This window comes from Cygnus olor, chromosome W (genome assembly GCF_009769625.2).
Source record: "Cygnus olor isolate bCygOlo1 chromosome W, bCygOlo1.pri.v2, whole genome shotgun sequence".
Classification (NCBI taxonomy): Eukaryota; Metazoa; Chordata; class Aves; order Anseriformes; family Anatidae; genus Cygnus; species Cygnus olor.
In genome coordinates, this window is record NC_049199.1 from 3,507,744 (window position 1) to 3,521,977 (window position 14,234).

Below are 14,234 nucleotides of genomic sequence, written 5' to 3' on the forward strand. Positions count from 1 at the left end.
GTAGTACCATTTTGTACGTTTTAAGTGAATCTGATGGCACTGAAATAAATGAAAATACTCTAAAATATGTTCCATTATCCCAAATAAAACATGAGCTTATTTTGCATCTAAATATTTGTTGAAATAATAAACCCAGGATGACAACTCCTTTAAAAAAAAAAAAAAAAGAATTAAAACATTAAATCTAGTATACAAGAAAAAATTGTCTTTTAATTGAATCACGTTAATTTCGGCATTCTAAAATTTCAGTCAACAAACATACTTTGTTGGATACTTTACTTTGTAGCCCTCACCCATAGATCAGTTGGAACATGAAAAAAATCCTTTAGCACAATGAATTGAAGAAAGTATGTCTTTGGTAAAGGTTATAGATTCCCCTGATCCCATTGTTTACTAACAGTCTTATGGCACTAGCTCTCCTTTGATTCCAACCCCCAACTTTTTTCTCCTAGTCACGTTTATGCTACTGAACTATGGGAGAGCAGTCTCATTATGGCTGATCATGTAAAAATTGTATACAAGCTATTATGGATGCTCTGCTTCTCTACCGACTGCACACTAACTTGAAGATGCCTCTGCTCACTCTCATTCATGGGGTATCACCTTCCTTAGTAACCACATGCATTATTGCAAAGCTTTAAAACACTAGAAAGCCTGCTTCTTACCTAAATGTGTGGGGCTACAAAATGAAACACAGCCACACTGTTGAACTGATTGCTCAGGAGGATAGGGCTGTTTTTTTTTTGATGCTGTTGCTGTTTAAGAATCAACTGATAAGTAATAAAAAAAAATAAACAAGTAGATCTTTGTCTTACTAACAAATAGCATGCGCTATACATGACATGCAGAAACAAGTAATATTAACAAAAAGGATTATTCACACTGACTTCTTACTGATTCACTTATACGTTACATTACCACTATGATCATTTGCAATGGAGAGTTAAAGACACCTCATTGACTTTATAGTTTCAAAAACAATTTTCTCATGCAAAGTTCCAAATGTTATTGTCATCTTGTCATGTCCTTTGCCCTTCTCTCTTCCCCACATTTACCTTTCTTCTGAGCCTGGAACATTTCCAGCTGTTTCTGCTGCTGCCTTCTTAGTGTATTAACAATAGCTATTGCCAGCCTCAGTGCTTCTCTTGGATATCCATGAGATCGTAATGCATCCACCCTCGCACAGGCTGTAGGAACATGTTCTAAAATGGAGAAAATAATTGAATAGCAACGCTTCCATGTCTGCAATGGCCTGTTTTGCTAGGTTAACTCCAAAGGTTAAAACTGTGCAAAAGAGACTTAAAGGACTACTTCTGAAACCAGCATTTCAAGGGACCCTCTGTTCTTTTTGCCAGGCTTTTCATTCATCTCCCCACCATGCCCCCCAAAATAATGCCATAGAAACTAAACAAAGTGGCAAGTCACGGAAACCTCTTTCCAGTTTAGCCACTTACCATGCCAGAGGGGCCACCCATGAGAGTCAAAGAGCGAGTTTTCAGTGTCGTCATGGTAACAGTAGTTGGTGTATAGGTTACTGCTGATAATGTGCTGTAAGTGGCTGTCCTGCCAGTGAAGATCACATGCCTCAATGGCTCGAGTGAACACCGTCCGATGGGGCCTGTTTGATGAATCTGTCATTTTCAGAAGTTCAGAAAGCTTCATCAGCTTTTACTCATTCATATGTGAATAAGTCATTCACAGTATTCTTGTCTTCTTCCTACTCACGACCCCCAACTGACGGCAGCCTGTCTTATCCCCCGTCTGCAAGAAGCAGGCTGCAGATGACATTTCACATCCTATTACTGAACAGGCTAGACAAAGTGTGCACCATTCACTCTGCATTCAAAAAGAGATCTATGGAACAGCAAGACTAATGCTAAACAGGGCTTTGCAAAGGGAACAGCTAAAGATGAAGGATATCTGACAGTTCTCCTGAGAACAAACTAGAAAGTATATGGCACAGCTACTCAAACATTCCCAGCTTCTCTACTTCTCAGACCCAGAGCTGCAAGGACAAGGGATGGATGAACAGCGCATGAAGGACTCTGGGGCAGACGTGTTCTGCAGGTGTTTCCCTACATCGAGGCCCCTTCAAGGCAGATGAGGGAGCCGCCAGGACCCAGCAGCCCTCACGAGGGTGGCTGATGAGGCTTGGGTGGAGACAGGAGTGTCCCTCCTCTGTCATACAAAGGCAGCCCCTAAGGAGCACGAGCGACCAGGAGTGCGGCTAACAGAGCGGGCAAACAAAGCGTGTCGTGGCAGTCAGGGAGTGGTGTGGCAGTGCATGCAGGCAGGGCATGCAGGGAGGGTGCTGAAGCTTGGCCAAGTTGACTATGGAGCGATGGTATCCACCCGGCAGAAGACAGTGGCCTCACAGAGCTCAGCATGCACCCACCACAGCTGATGCAGCCTCCCAGACAGAACTCTGGGGGGAACATGCTGCCACCCAGGTGTCAGGCTGCTGGGTGTGCCCTACTCTTATGCCACTACAGGATGAGAGTAGAGAGCACAGCTCTGGGAGGTGTGCCCAGGTTGAAGAACTGCTTTGCCTGGTGGCAGAGCTTTGGGAGGAGGTGGGCAGGCTGAGGAGCATCAGGGAGTCAGAGAAGGAGATTGACTGGTGAGGTAGAGCTCTGCCATCCCTGCAGCAGGCTCCTCAGCCAGCCATTGCCACTGCTCAAGAAACAAAAGTTCCCCTACCCCCTTGCCACAACGCAGACAGAAGGGATCTAAGAGACGGGGGAGTGGAAGCAAGATCCTGTTTGGCGTAGCAGGCGACCCCCCCTGCTGCCTACCTCACCTTCCCAGGTGCCCCTACACAACAGGAATGAGGCTCTGGAACTGGATGGGCAAGCAAATGACAATGTGGATAAAGGTCCATCCATATTGGGGGAGTTGCCCAGGGCAAGTCAACCTGTGCCCCACATCACAACAATCCCCACCAAGAAAAAAAGAAGGGTTATAGTCATAGGGGACTCCCTTCTGAAGGGAACGGAGGGCCTGATTTGTTGTTCAGACCCAACCCATAAGGAAGTCTGCTGTCCCTGGGGCAGGGGTATGAGACATCACTCAGACAGTCACTCGCCTGGTAATAATCCCTCTGATTATTACCCTTTATTGTTTTTTCAAGTTGGCAGTGATGAGATGGCAAAGAGAAGCCAAAGAGCAATCAAAAGGGACTTTAGGGCTTTGGGGCAACTGGTTGAAGGATCAGGTGCACAGGTAGTGTTTTCCTCCATCCTTCCAGTAGCAGGGATCAATACTGAAAGGAACAGGTGAACCCATCTGATCAATACGTGGCTCCGAGGCTTGTGCCACCATCACAGTTTTGGGTTTCTTGATCATGGGAAGGTCTACATGACACCGAGCCTATTGACTCCTGATGGGGAGCACCTTTCTCTGAGGGAGAAAAGGATTTTTGCCCAGGAGTTAGCAGGGCTGATCGACAGGGCTTTAAAACTAGATTCGAAGGGTGAAAGGGACAAAACCAGGCCCACCAGAGATAAGCTATGGGACTGGACACCAATTTTTGAGGAACTGCATGCTGGGGAGGCCCTTCAGTCTGCCCCACGAAGGGCTGAGTTGAATGAAAGACATCTCGAGTGTTTCTATACATACACACACAGCATGAGAAATAAGCATTTCAGCTCCCTGAAATGCTTGTATACTAATGCACGTAGTATGGGAAACAAACAGGAAGAACTGGAGATCTGCGTGCGGTCGCAAGGCTATGATCTCATTGCAGTCATGGAGACATGGTGGGATAGCTCACATGACTGGAATGCTGTCATGGAAGGCTACATGCTTTTTAGAAAAGATCAGCCAGGAAGGCGAGGTGGTGAAGTTGCTCTTTATGTGAGAGAGCAACTGGAATGTGTGGAGCTCTGCCTAGGAGTGGATGAAGAGCGAGTTGAGAACTTATGGGTAAGGATTAAAGGGCAGGCTACGACAGCTGATGCTGTTGTGGGTGTTTGCTACAGGCCACCTGATCAGGAAGAGGAGGTGGATGAAGCCTTCTTCAGACAGCTCCAAGTAGCCTCTCAGTCACAAGCCCTGGTTCTCATGGGAGATTTCAACCACCCTGATATCTGCTGGGAAGACCACACAGCTAGGCACAAACAGTCCAGGAGGTTCCTGCAGTGCACTGATGACAACTTTTTGACACAGGTGGTCAAAGAGCCAACAAGGAAAGGTGTGTTGCTAGACCTTGTATTAACAAATGAGGAAGGATTAGTTGGAGATGTGAGGGTCAGTGGACAGCCTTGGCCGCAATGACCATGATATGGTGGAGTTCAGGATCTTGCGAGGAGGAAGCAGGGCAAAAAGTAGGATTGCGACCCTGGACTTCAGGAGAGCAAACTTTGGCCTCTTCAGGGATCTACTTGGAAGAATTCCATGGGTTAGGTCCATGGAAGGAGGGGGGGTCCAAGACAGATGGTCAGTATTCAAGCATCACTTCCTCCAAGCTCAAGATCGGTGCGTCCCTATGAGCAAGAAGGCAAGCAAAGGGGGCAGGAGACCTGCATGGATGAGCAGGAAGCTCCTGGCAAAGCTCAGACAGAAGAAGGAAGTTTACAGCATGTGGAAAAGGGGGCAGGCCACTTGGGAGGAATATAGGGACGCTGTCAGAGTATGCAGGGATGCGACAAGGAAGTCCAAGGCCCATTTGGAATTAGATCTGGCAAGGGATGTCAAGGACAACAAGAAGGGCTTCTTCAAATACATCAGTAGAAAAAGGAAGACTGGGGAAAATGTCGGCCCACTGCTGAATGGGGCGGGTACTCTGGTGACAAACAATACGGAGAAGGCAGGGTTGCCGAATGCCTTTTTTGCTTCAGTCTTTACTGCTATGACCAGCCCTCAGGAATCTCAGACCCTGGAGACAAGAGAGGAAGTCCAGAGAAAGGAGGACTTTCCCTTCGTCAAAGAGGATTGGGTCAGAGATCATCTAAGCACACCTGACATCCACAAATCCATGGGCCCCAATGGAATGCACCCACGGGTGCTGAGGGAGCTGGCCAATGTTATTGCTAGGCCACTCTCCATCATCTTTGAAAGGTCGTGGAGAACAGGAGAGGTGCCTGAGGACTGGAAGAAAGCCAATGTCATGCCAGTCTTCAAAAAGGACAAGAAGGAGCACCCAGGCAACTACAGGCCAGTCAGCCTCACCTCCAACCCTGGAAAGGTGATGGAACAGCTCATCCTGGAGGTCATCTCCAAGCATGTGGAGGATAAGAAGGTGATCAGGAGTAGTCAGCATGGATTCACCAAGGGGAAATCATGCTTAACCAATCTGATAACCTTCTATGAAGAGATGACTAGCTGGGTAGATGAGGGGAGAGCAGTGGATGTGGTCTACCTTGACTTCAGCAAGGCTTTTGACACCGTCTCCCATAACATCCTCATGGGCAAGCTCAGGAAGAGCAGCCTAGATGAGTGGACGGTGAGGGGGATTGATAATTAGCTGAATGGCAGAACTCAGAGGGTTGTGCTTAGTGATGCAGAATCTAGTTGGAGGCCTGTAGCTAGTGGTGTCCCCCAGGGGTCAGTACTGGGTCCAGTCTTGTTCAACTTATTCATCAACGACCTGGACGATGGAAGAGAGTGTACCTTCAGCAAGTTTGCTGATGACACAAAGCTCAGAGGAGTGGCTGATACCCCAGAGGGTTGTGCTGCCATTCAGAGGGATCTTGACGGGCTGGAGGGTTGGGCTGAGAGGAACCTTGTGAAGTTCAACAAGGGCAAGTGCAAGGTCCTGCACCTAGGGAGGAATAACTCCAAGCACCAGTACAGGTTGGGGGGTGACCTACCAGAGAGCAGCTCTGCAGAGAAGGACCTCGGAGTCCTGGTGGACAGCAGGCTAACCATGAGTCAGCAATATGCCCTTGTGGCCAAGTTGTCTAATGGTATCCTGGGCCGTATTTGGAAGAGTGTTGCCAGCAGGTCGAGGGAGGTGATCCTCCCCCTCTACTCAGCCCTGGTGAGGCCACACCTGGAGTACTGTGTCCAGTTCTGGGCTCCCCAGTGCAAGAGGTACATAGAACTACTGGAGCGAGTCCAGAGGAGGGCTACGAAGATGATTAGAGGACTGGAACTCCTGTCATACAAGGACAGGCTGAGAGAACTGTGCCTGTTTAGCCTGGAAAAGAGAAGACTGAAGGGAGACCTCATTAATGTATATAAATATTTGAGGGGAGGGTGTCAAGAGGATGGAGCTGGTTTCTTTTCAGTTGTGCCCAGCGACAGGACGAGAGGCAACGGGCACAAACTGAAGCACAGGAGGTTCCAAATATGAGGGGGCACTTCTTTACTGTGAGGGTGACAGAGTACTGGAACAGGTTGCCCAGAGAGCTTGCAGAGTCTCTTTATCTGGAGATATTCAAAACTTGCCTGCATGCCATCCTGCGCAATGTGCTCTACGTGATCTTACTTGGCAGGGAGGTTGGACTAGATGATCTTCAGAGGTCCCTTCCAACCTCGGCCATTCTGTGATTCTGTGTGACTTTCAGTCATTCTCTTTGAAAAGTGATGTTAACTTTGAGCACTTGTTTAATTTTTTGTCATAAACATCTACAAATACTGTAGATAAAACAAGGTGCACTGAGGTCATGGGAGTGGCATAACCCTTACTGGGCATCTATCCATGGCAAAACCACTCTGTCAACATGGCACTGTCTATGTATTTTGAGATATCATGTCCAAGTTGCCACTAGCCTGTCCAGGTTGGGCTGAACATCAAGAAATCCAGAAAGCAAAAACCACCTCTTTAGGGAGTTATTTGGTGAATGAACTTCTAGCCCCAGCTAGCTGTGAGATTTATAAAGGAACTCTCTAACTATTTCCTTCGGAGGTAATCTTACAAGAAAAAGGACCAATGAAAAACCCATCTAAATTCAAATCTGCCCCTCCCTCCACAACATTTAATTTTAACTTTATCATAATTATATGAAATATGTATCAAAATACTGAGGGTTTTGAGGATTATGAGGGTTTTTGTTCAAGGGAAATGTCTTGTGTTTTCCCCAGTAGCAATCTTTGCTTAGAGAGGACTGGACAAGGCTTCTGCCACATTTAATAATCACATTTTTTATTAGAAAGCGTGATACTGAATATACAGAGACCTCCAAGAAGGCAGTGCTGCCTCTACAGCCCCCCCCAACCTGGCAATGCAGACTGCACAACACACAACACATCCTACAAATGGCTGCTTTACTTTTTCATCCACTCAGTTTAATGCAGTTGCAACTGATCTCTCTTTAAATAGGTATCAAAGGCTTTGTAACTGGAAACAAAATAAAATATAAATCCCAACATCAGAAGGGATACAAGATTGTAGTCAAGCAAAGAAACAACAAGCTTTTACTTTGACATACTTCATGGACATTCAGTTTACATGCAACAAGTATTCAGAAGGACCAAGTGAAAAGCTAGAGGACCTAACTAAACACAAATACTTGCTTTGAAAACATCGCAGCCCCAGCATGAAAAAACAATTTATCCTTCCTGCAAGGAAGTATTAGTGAAAATAAATTTGGCTGGTCAGTCCTTAATAAGAAAGTTACTTGTCCCAGTCCCAGGAAAGAGTGCTGAATTCTGCAAGGCTAGAGTATATAAGATAGATATTATATGTTGCAGTCAGTGCATATGTTTAGGCTTACCTTGGTTAGCATTTTCACCCTGAGGCAAAGCATTGGTTAAATTGGGCACCTCGTTTCCATGGTTTCCATCTTCCCAGGGGCAAACATCCACACTGTTCCATTTTTTCAGCTGTTTTAGCCAACTGGCCTTCTGCTCCAACTTGCAGTGGGGATTTAAAACTATACACATCCACAGAGCACCTGATTTTAAAAAAAATCGCTAAAATATGTTTTCTATTAAAAATGCAGCAGTCAATGACTAATTGCAAACTTCTATACTGTAATTTTTTTTTTTCTCCCCTACACCGCTTACTTCCCAGCTGCACCTAGCACCAGGCAGGCTGAATTCCCAACTCAGAATGTGGCCCATCTGAAGCAGCTGAAAGAATGTACCAATCCAACCTTCTAAATTAAAAGGCATTAAGTTAGTCTTTTGTACTAGAAAATCCAGAGTTCACAAAGCATGGTTCATCAGACAGGAGTATCAGTCAAAACCAAACAAGAATTCACATAAAGTTACAGAATGAAATTACCCAAGTTTTTCTTCTAATTTTTGTATCAAGAGTGAACGTTTTCTACAAACAAGAACTATGTATCTTCCAGCTTCACATTAGAGGAACCAAACAAGTACATGAGTAAAACATGTATTTTGTAAACACATACTTCCACACTCAAAACCCAGCAAAAGTACTGCTGATCATGTAATTCTTTTTACAAACACATCTGGATCTCAGGGATCCAGTAAACACTGGTTTTATGCAGTCTAATAGGGATATTTTTTACTGCAATTGCTTCAGTAATTTGGTTACACTTCAAAAATTTTTATACGTGTTCTCTTTATGGAGCTCTAATTTACAGAAAGCTAGTTTGCTCTGACATTTCACACACGGAATCATAGAATCATAGAATATCCCGAGTTGGAAGGGACCCATAAGGATCATCAAGTCCAACTCCTGGCACCGCACAGGTCTGCCCAAAAGTTTAGACCATGTGACTAAGTGCACAGTCCAATGGCTTCTCAAATCCAGACAGGCTTGGTGCAGTGACTATGTCCCTGGGGAGCCTGTTCCAGTGTGCAACCACCCTCTCGGTGAAGAACCTCTTCCTGATATCCACCCTAAACTTCCCCTGCCTCAGCTTGACACCGTTCCCACGGGTCCTGTCACTGGTGCTAACAGAGAACAGGTCACCTGCCTCTCCACTCCCCCTCGCGAGGAAGTTGTAGACCGCGATGAGGTCCCCCCTCAGCCTCCTCTTCTCCAGGCTGAACAGGCCCAGTGACCTCAGCCGCTCCTCATATGTCTTCCCCTCTAGGCCCTTCACCATCTTCGTCGCCCTCCTCTGGACACTCTCCAACAGTTTCACATCCTTTTTGTACTGTGGTGCCCAGAACCGTACACAGTACTCGAGGTGAGGCCGCACCAGCGCAGAGTAGAGTGGGACAATCACTTCCCTCGACCGACTAGCGACGCTGTGCTTGATGCACCCCAGGATACGGTTGGCCCTCCTGGCTGCCAGGGCACACTGCTGGCTCATATTCAACTTGCTATCAACCACAACCCCCAGATCCCTCTCTGCAGGGCTGCTCTCCAGCGTCTTGTTGCCCAGTCTGTATGTATAGCCAGGGATGCCCCGTCCCAGGTGCAGGACCCGGCACTTGCTTTTGTTAAACTTCATGTGGTTGGTGATCGCCCAGCTCTCCAATCTGTCCAGATCTCTCTGCAAGGCCTTTCCACCCTCATCCAAGTCCACAATATATACCATCATGCCCTCATACATTACATACATACCCTCATCCGAGTCCACAACATATACCATTACTTCAGAACCTGTTCCATGACACTATATAACATGGCAGGTATAAATACATCAGGGTTTCCAGCAACAATTTTCAAATGGAAAGATTTTTCTCTAAATCAGCTGTCTCTTCATCAGCATGAACTTTGACAGAAGCAAGAAGACATCTGAAAGTGCTATTTAGCAACAGTTCATTTGCTCATTAAGACCATGCCATATACACTACAAGAGATTTAGAGAATATGCTTAAACTATGCAATCTTCATGACAGGCTGGAAAAAAAGAATAAAAATACAGCTGGTTCTTCCAGGATAATAAAATTTTCACATTCAAGTACTCTTTACTTACTAAGAATGCAAAATAGATACCCAGCGTACAGGCCATCACATTACATTCATTCCTAGAGTAGTTTAGCATGTTGATATGCCAAAACACAGGACCCAATGGAAACAGAGCCTGATCCTTAAGGTTGCAAATCCCCAGATATTCTGAACACTATGGAATGGGGAAGTAATAGCAAAGAAATGTGAACACCTCAAGAAAATAAGATACGGTACAGTGCAGAACACCAGAGGGAGATACTATACTAATGCAGGTTATTGGTGCACATTTACAGTACAGCAAGACTTTTTTTTTTCTTTTTTCTTTTTAAAGCATCTGAAACTTGTCATGGGAATGAGTAAAGCCAATACTGTTTTTAAAAACATTTTAAAATCAAATCATATGACTTTCTATTAGAAAACCTCTTCAACAAGCTACACTCTCCAAACAGTCAAATTACAAATGTTTCTTATTATTAAGCATCAGTGCATTCAGCACTGCTCAAGAGACAAGGAATATATTTCTTGCAATCTGCAAAACAAAAGATGGGGGATATTGGAAAGCCTTGGATAACAGTTAACTTGGATTTATTTACTTCTTTATTTTCAAAATCAAGTATTACTTGAAGGCATTGAGGAGACATCACACCTCTTAGCATCTTTAAAATAAAAAATAAAAAAAATAAGCCAATTTAATACTTTTTAGCCAGATTCCCAGTGTTTTCAGACTGAAGCAAACAAAAAATAGACTATCTTAACTACATTTTGGAAGCATTTCAATCATAGGCAGAACACCCACTACTGATTACACAATGCCCCTACAAAACGAGTAGCCTTTTATTTTTCTGTGTTTCAAACACCACTAGAGGCAAAGGAATTCACTTGCCTTCTTCAGAAGCTCCACTATGCGTACAGTGCATCTAGTGGACAGGAAAGGGAAGAGAGAGCCAAAAGTACCAAAAACCTTTAAAAACTTATTTCATTTAAAGAGGGAAACTATGTCAATCATAGCGACATTGTTAGCAGTTCATCTCAGAAACCTAGGCAATTTTTATGCACAAGGACAAGTGTATTTATGAACCCCACACAAACCACTTCACATTTCAATAGAACCCAACTGCACCCTGCTCCCAGCGACTTCAGAGGGAGCCGTGCACGCATCTGAGCTCGCTGAGGCCCTTGTGCAGCTTTCAGGGCTGCCCCATTGCCTGCAGGATGAGGGGCGCAAGACAAATCTACTCCCCTGAGTAGATTTGCACTCCCCTGAGTGCATTGCACTGAGTTGCATCCCCCTGAGTGCAATGCACTCCCCTGAGTGCATTGCACTCAACTCCTGCAGCATTACAAAGGCCACCATCTGGGAGAAGGAAGCATAATGCCAATAACCCCACACTCTTCAGCCTATTTGGGTTTCTGTTTTTTCTTGTTGTTTTTTTCTTTTTTTTCTTCCCCCTAGTGAGTGTGCACTTTCCTGTATTCATATTTCTTTCTCCTCCTCCCCAAGCGCCTTCCCTTCTCCCCTAACATCAGCTCCATTCTGGCTCCTTCCATTCAATGGTTCCTGTCTGGCTTCTAGCACTGAAAAGTCTGAGGAAAACATTCACTTCCGCCCAATTTTATTTTTATTTTTGACTTTGCCACATGCCAACTAGAAGGAGCCTGGAGGATATTTTTCCCATTTAACCTAATAGCTCCTATGCTGGGAAACTGCCATTCTCCTCAAAATGCACACCTGCTTGTGTAGATGTAACCAATGCTACCTGCAATATGCACAAAGGACAGGGAGATCACTCACCAGTTATTGTCACGGGCAAAACAGACTCAGCAGAGGGAGATTAATATAATTTATTACCTAACAGGCTAGATCAGTGAGAAACTAAAAGCAAACTAAAAACACCTTCCCCCCATCCACCCTCTTCTACATCCTCCCCCGAGTGGCGCAGGGGAATGGGGAACGGGGGTTGCGGTCAGCGTATAGCGCTTCGTCTCCGTCACTCCTTCATGGTCACTCTCTTCCTCTGCTCCAATGTGGGGGTCCTTTCCATGGAATGCAATCCTTCCCAAACTGATCCGACGTGGGCTTCCTACAGGCAGCAGTTCTTCAAGAACTGCTCCGAATATGGGTCCGTACCACGGGGTCCATCCGTCAGGAGCAAACTGCTCCAACATGGGTCCCCCACAGGCAGCAGCTCCTGCCAGATCCCCTGCTCCTGCATGAGCTCCTCTCCACAGGCTACAGCTCTGGCCCAGAGTCTGCTCTTACGGGGATTCTCCTCAGGCCGCAGCCTCCTTTAGGCCAGATCCACCTGCTCCATCATGGTCTCCTCCATGGGCTGTAGCGTGGAAATCTGCTCCGTCGTGGTACAGCATGGGCTGCAGGGAGACAGCCTTCTCCACCATGATCCTCTCCAAAGGCTGCTAGGGAACTTCAGCTCTGGCATCTGGAGCACCTCCTCCCCCTCCTTCTTCACTGACCTTGGTGTCTGCAGGGCTGTTTCTCACTCCTCACTCCTTTCTCTCGCCCAGCTGCTGTTCTGCAGCATTTATTTCCCTTTCTTAAATATGCTCTCACAGAGGTGCAAACAGTATTGCTTATTGGCTTTGCTCTGGACAGCAGTGGGTCCCTTTTCAAGCTGGCTGGAACTGACCCTTATCTGACATGGGACAGCTTCTGGACTCTTCTCACAGAGACCACCCCTGCAGCCCCCTGCTACCAAAGCCTTGCCACATAAACCCAGTACACCCAGCAGATAAATGGAAGATAAGTCATGCTGCGACTGCAATTTGATATTAATTTCACAAGGGAATGTTAGAACTGTCATATTGTGGGGAGAAATTGCCTATTTTGGTTCCATAACAATCCTCTTGGAAAGACAGCTTTGCCAAAACAGACCTTTGGTTCAATCAGCACTCTTTTTGGAAATGTGCAGTTGTCATTCATCTCTAGTGTGCTTTATATCACCAAAACAAACAAACAAACAAAAAAAACAGGTTACGTTACTGCTTTACACAATGCATGCCTTCCTTTACATATAGGCGTACATCAGTACATTTGAATTTCTCAGTAGACATCCATACTTCTGAATTCATCAGGGAGAAAGGGATAGCATACCTTTACACTGACCTTTAAAAATGCAAACTGAAAAACACTAAGAGGTATCCAGTCACTATAAATGGTGTTGTAATAATTACACATCCTGTGTATGAATGTATTCATGAAGCTGAATGAAGTGAGAGGAATGTATACATACTCTCCTTAGAGATTAAGCATTGCTCAGTTTTCAGAAATCCCATTGTATTTTACTGTTATCCTAGTAAGAGGAGGGTGGTGTAAACAATATGATTGAATATCCAGAGTGACTTGATTCTGGGTGACTGATTTCATTCCTCCCAATCTGTTTTTCATAAAAATATCATGTTTCCTTGTCAGGGATGCTGTGTAACTAAGCTTGGGTCAGTGTTTCCTCATTTTCAGTGCCATGCAACCAGTAGCTGAAACTTGGACTTTGCCTTGGAATTTTACATTTAATATACTTAAGATCAATATGTTCATTTGCAAAATTAAAATATGCAAGGAACAGATGCACATCTACTTTGAAATTTCTTTGCTCTTTCCATTAATGCATATCTGTTTCTTTAAAAGTAACCCCCCAAGCTACCAGTTTAGTTGTATTTTATTGCTTCAAAGACAATGGAACCAGGTAATCAAGATCATTCCCTTTGTGCAACAGACAATTCAGCTTCAGCACTTGCAGCACACTTGCCACTGTGTCCCATTTGAGCCTCATCAATTCAGTTACAAAAACATCATTTTCCAGCACTGGGAGTGACAGAATAGAAACAATAATAGGAGAAAGAACCTATGGGCCCTTTAAAATAGAAGGGTCAGCAAAGGATTTTAAAGTGGTTTACATATTGATTTTAAACACATGCACTTTCACTGGGACAGCCATTTGGAAACCTCAAAGAAGGCAGTGTATATTATGTATTGCTTCTTAACAAGAAGGAAAAGTGCCTTCAGAATGACTGGCAAAGCCACCTCCCTCTTCCAGGCACAGAGAGATCTCGATTAGAACAAAGCATAATCAGGAGTCACACTGGAGAATGCTCCAATTAAATAGTTGCTTTTATGGAATAGTGAAGAAAGGCAAAGCACTTCAGTACTGCTCTCTCGTCGATAAGAACCCCAAGGAAAAGTATTCGCAGTATTCAGTTGGAGCCAAGTAGCAATTTTATTCATAAAAACAATTCCTTAATGCACTCTGGTTTCTCTATACAGCCTTCAGAAAAAAAAAAAAAAAAAAGAAAAAAAAAGGGCTTGCTATGGGTGGTGTGTTTCTTGGAGAACAGAATGTTTCATTTTGTTCTAATTCATTATATTACTGAATTAAACTTTGATGTATTGGTCTCAACAAGTGCTTCATGCTGACTGTATTGTGTATCATAGTATAATCACTCCCCATGCATTTCACACTAGCTG

At 44.8% G+C, this 14,234-nt stretch overlaps 1 protein-coding gene across 1 annotated transcript in view; it reads right to left on the bottom strand.

Annotated features, from left to right (window-relative positions):
• Positions 1 to 14,234, bottom strand: part of LOC121062420 (zinc finger SWIM domain-containing protein 6-like) — a 199,573-nt gene that overhangs the window by 54,840 nt on the left and 130,499 nt on the right. The window contains exons 5-7 of the mRNA XM_040542409.1: positions 7,659 to 7,838; positions 1,455 to 1,631; positions 1,056 to 1,202 (exon numbers count right to left, since the gene is read on the bottom strand). Coding sequence (XP_040398343.1) covers positions 1,056 to 1,202; positions 1,455 to 1,631; positions 7,659 to 7,838 — 504 coding nt within the window. The remainder of the gene's footprint in view (positions 1 to 1,055; positions 1,203 to 1,454; positions 1,632 to 7,658; positions 7,839 to 14,234) is intronic.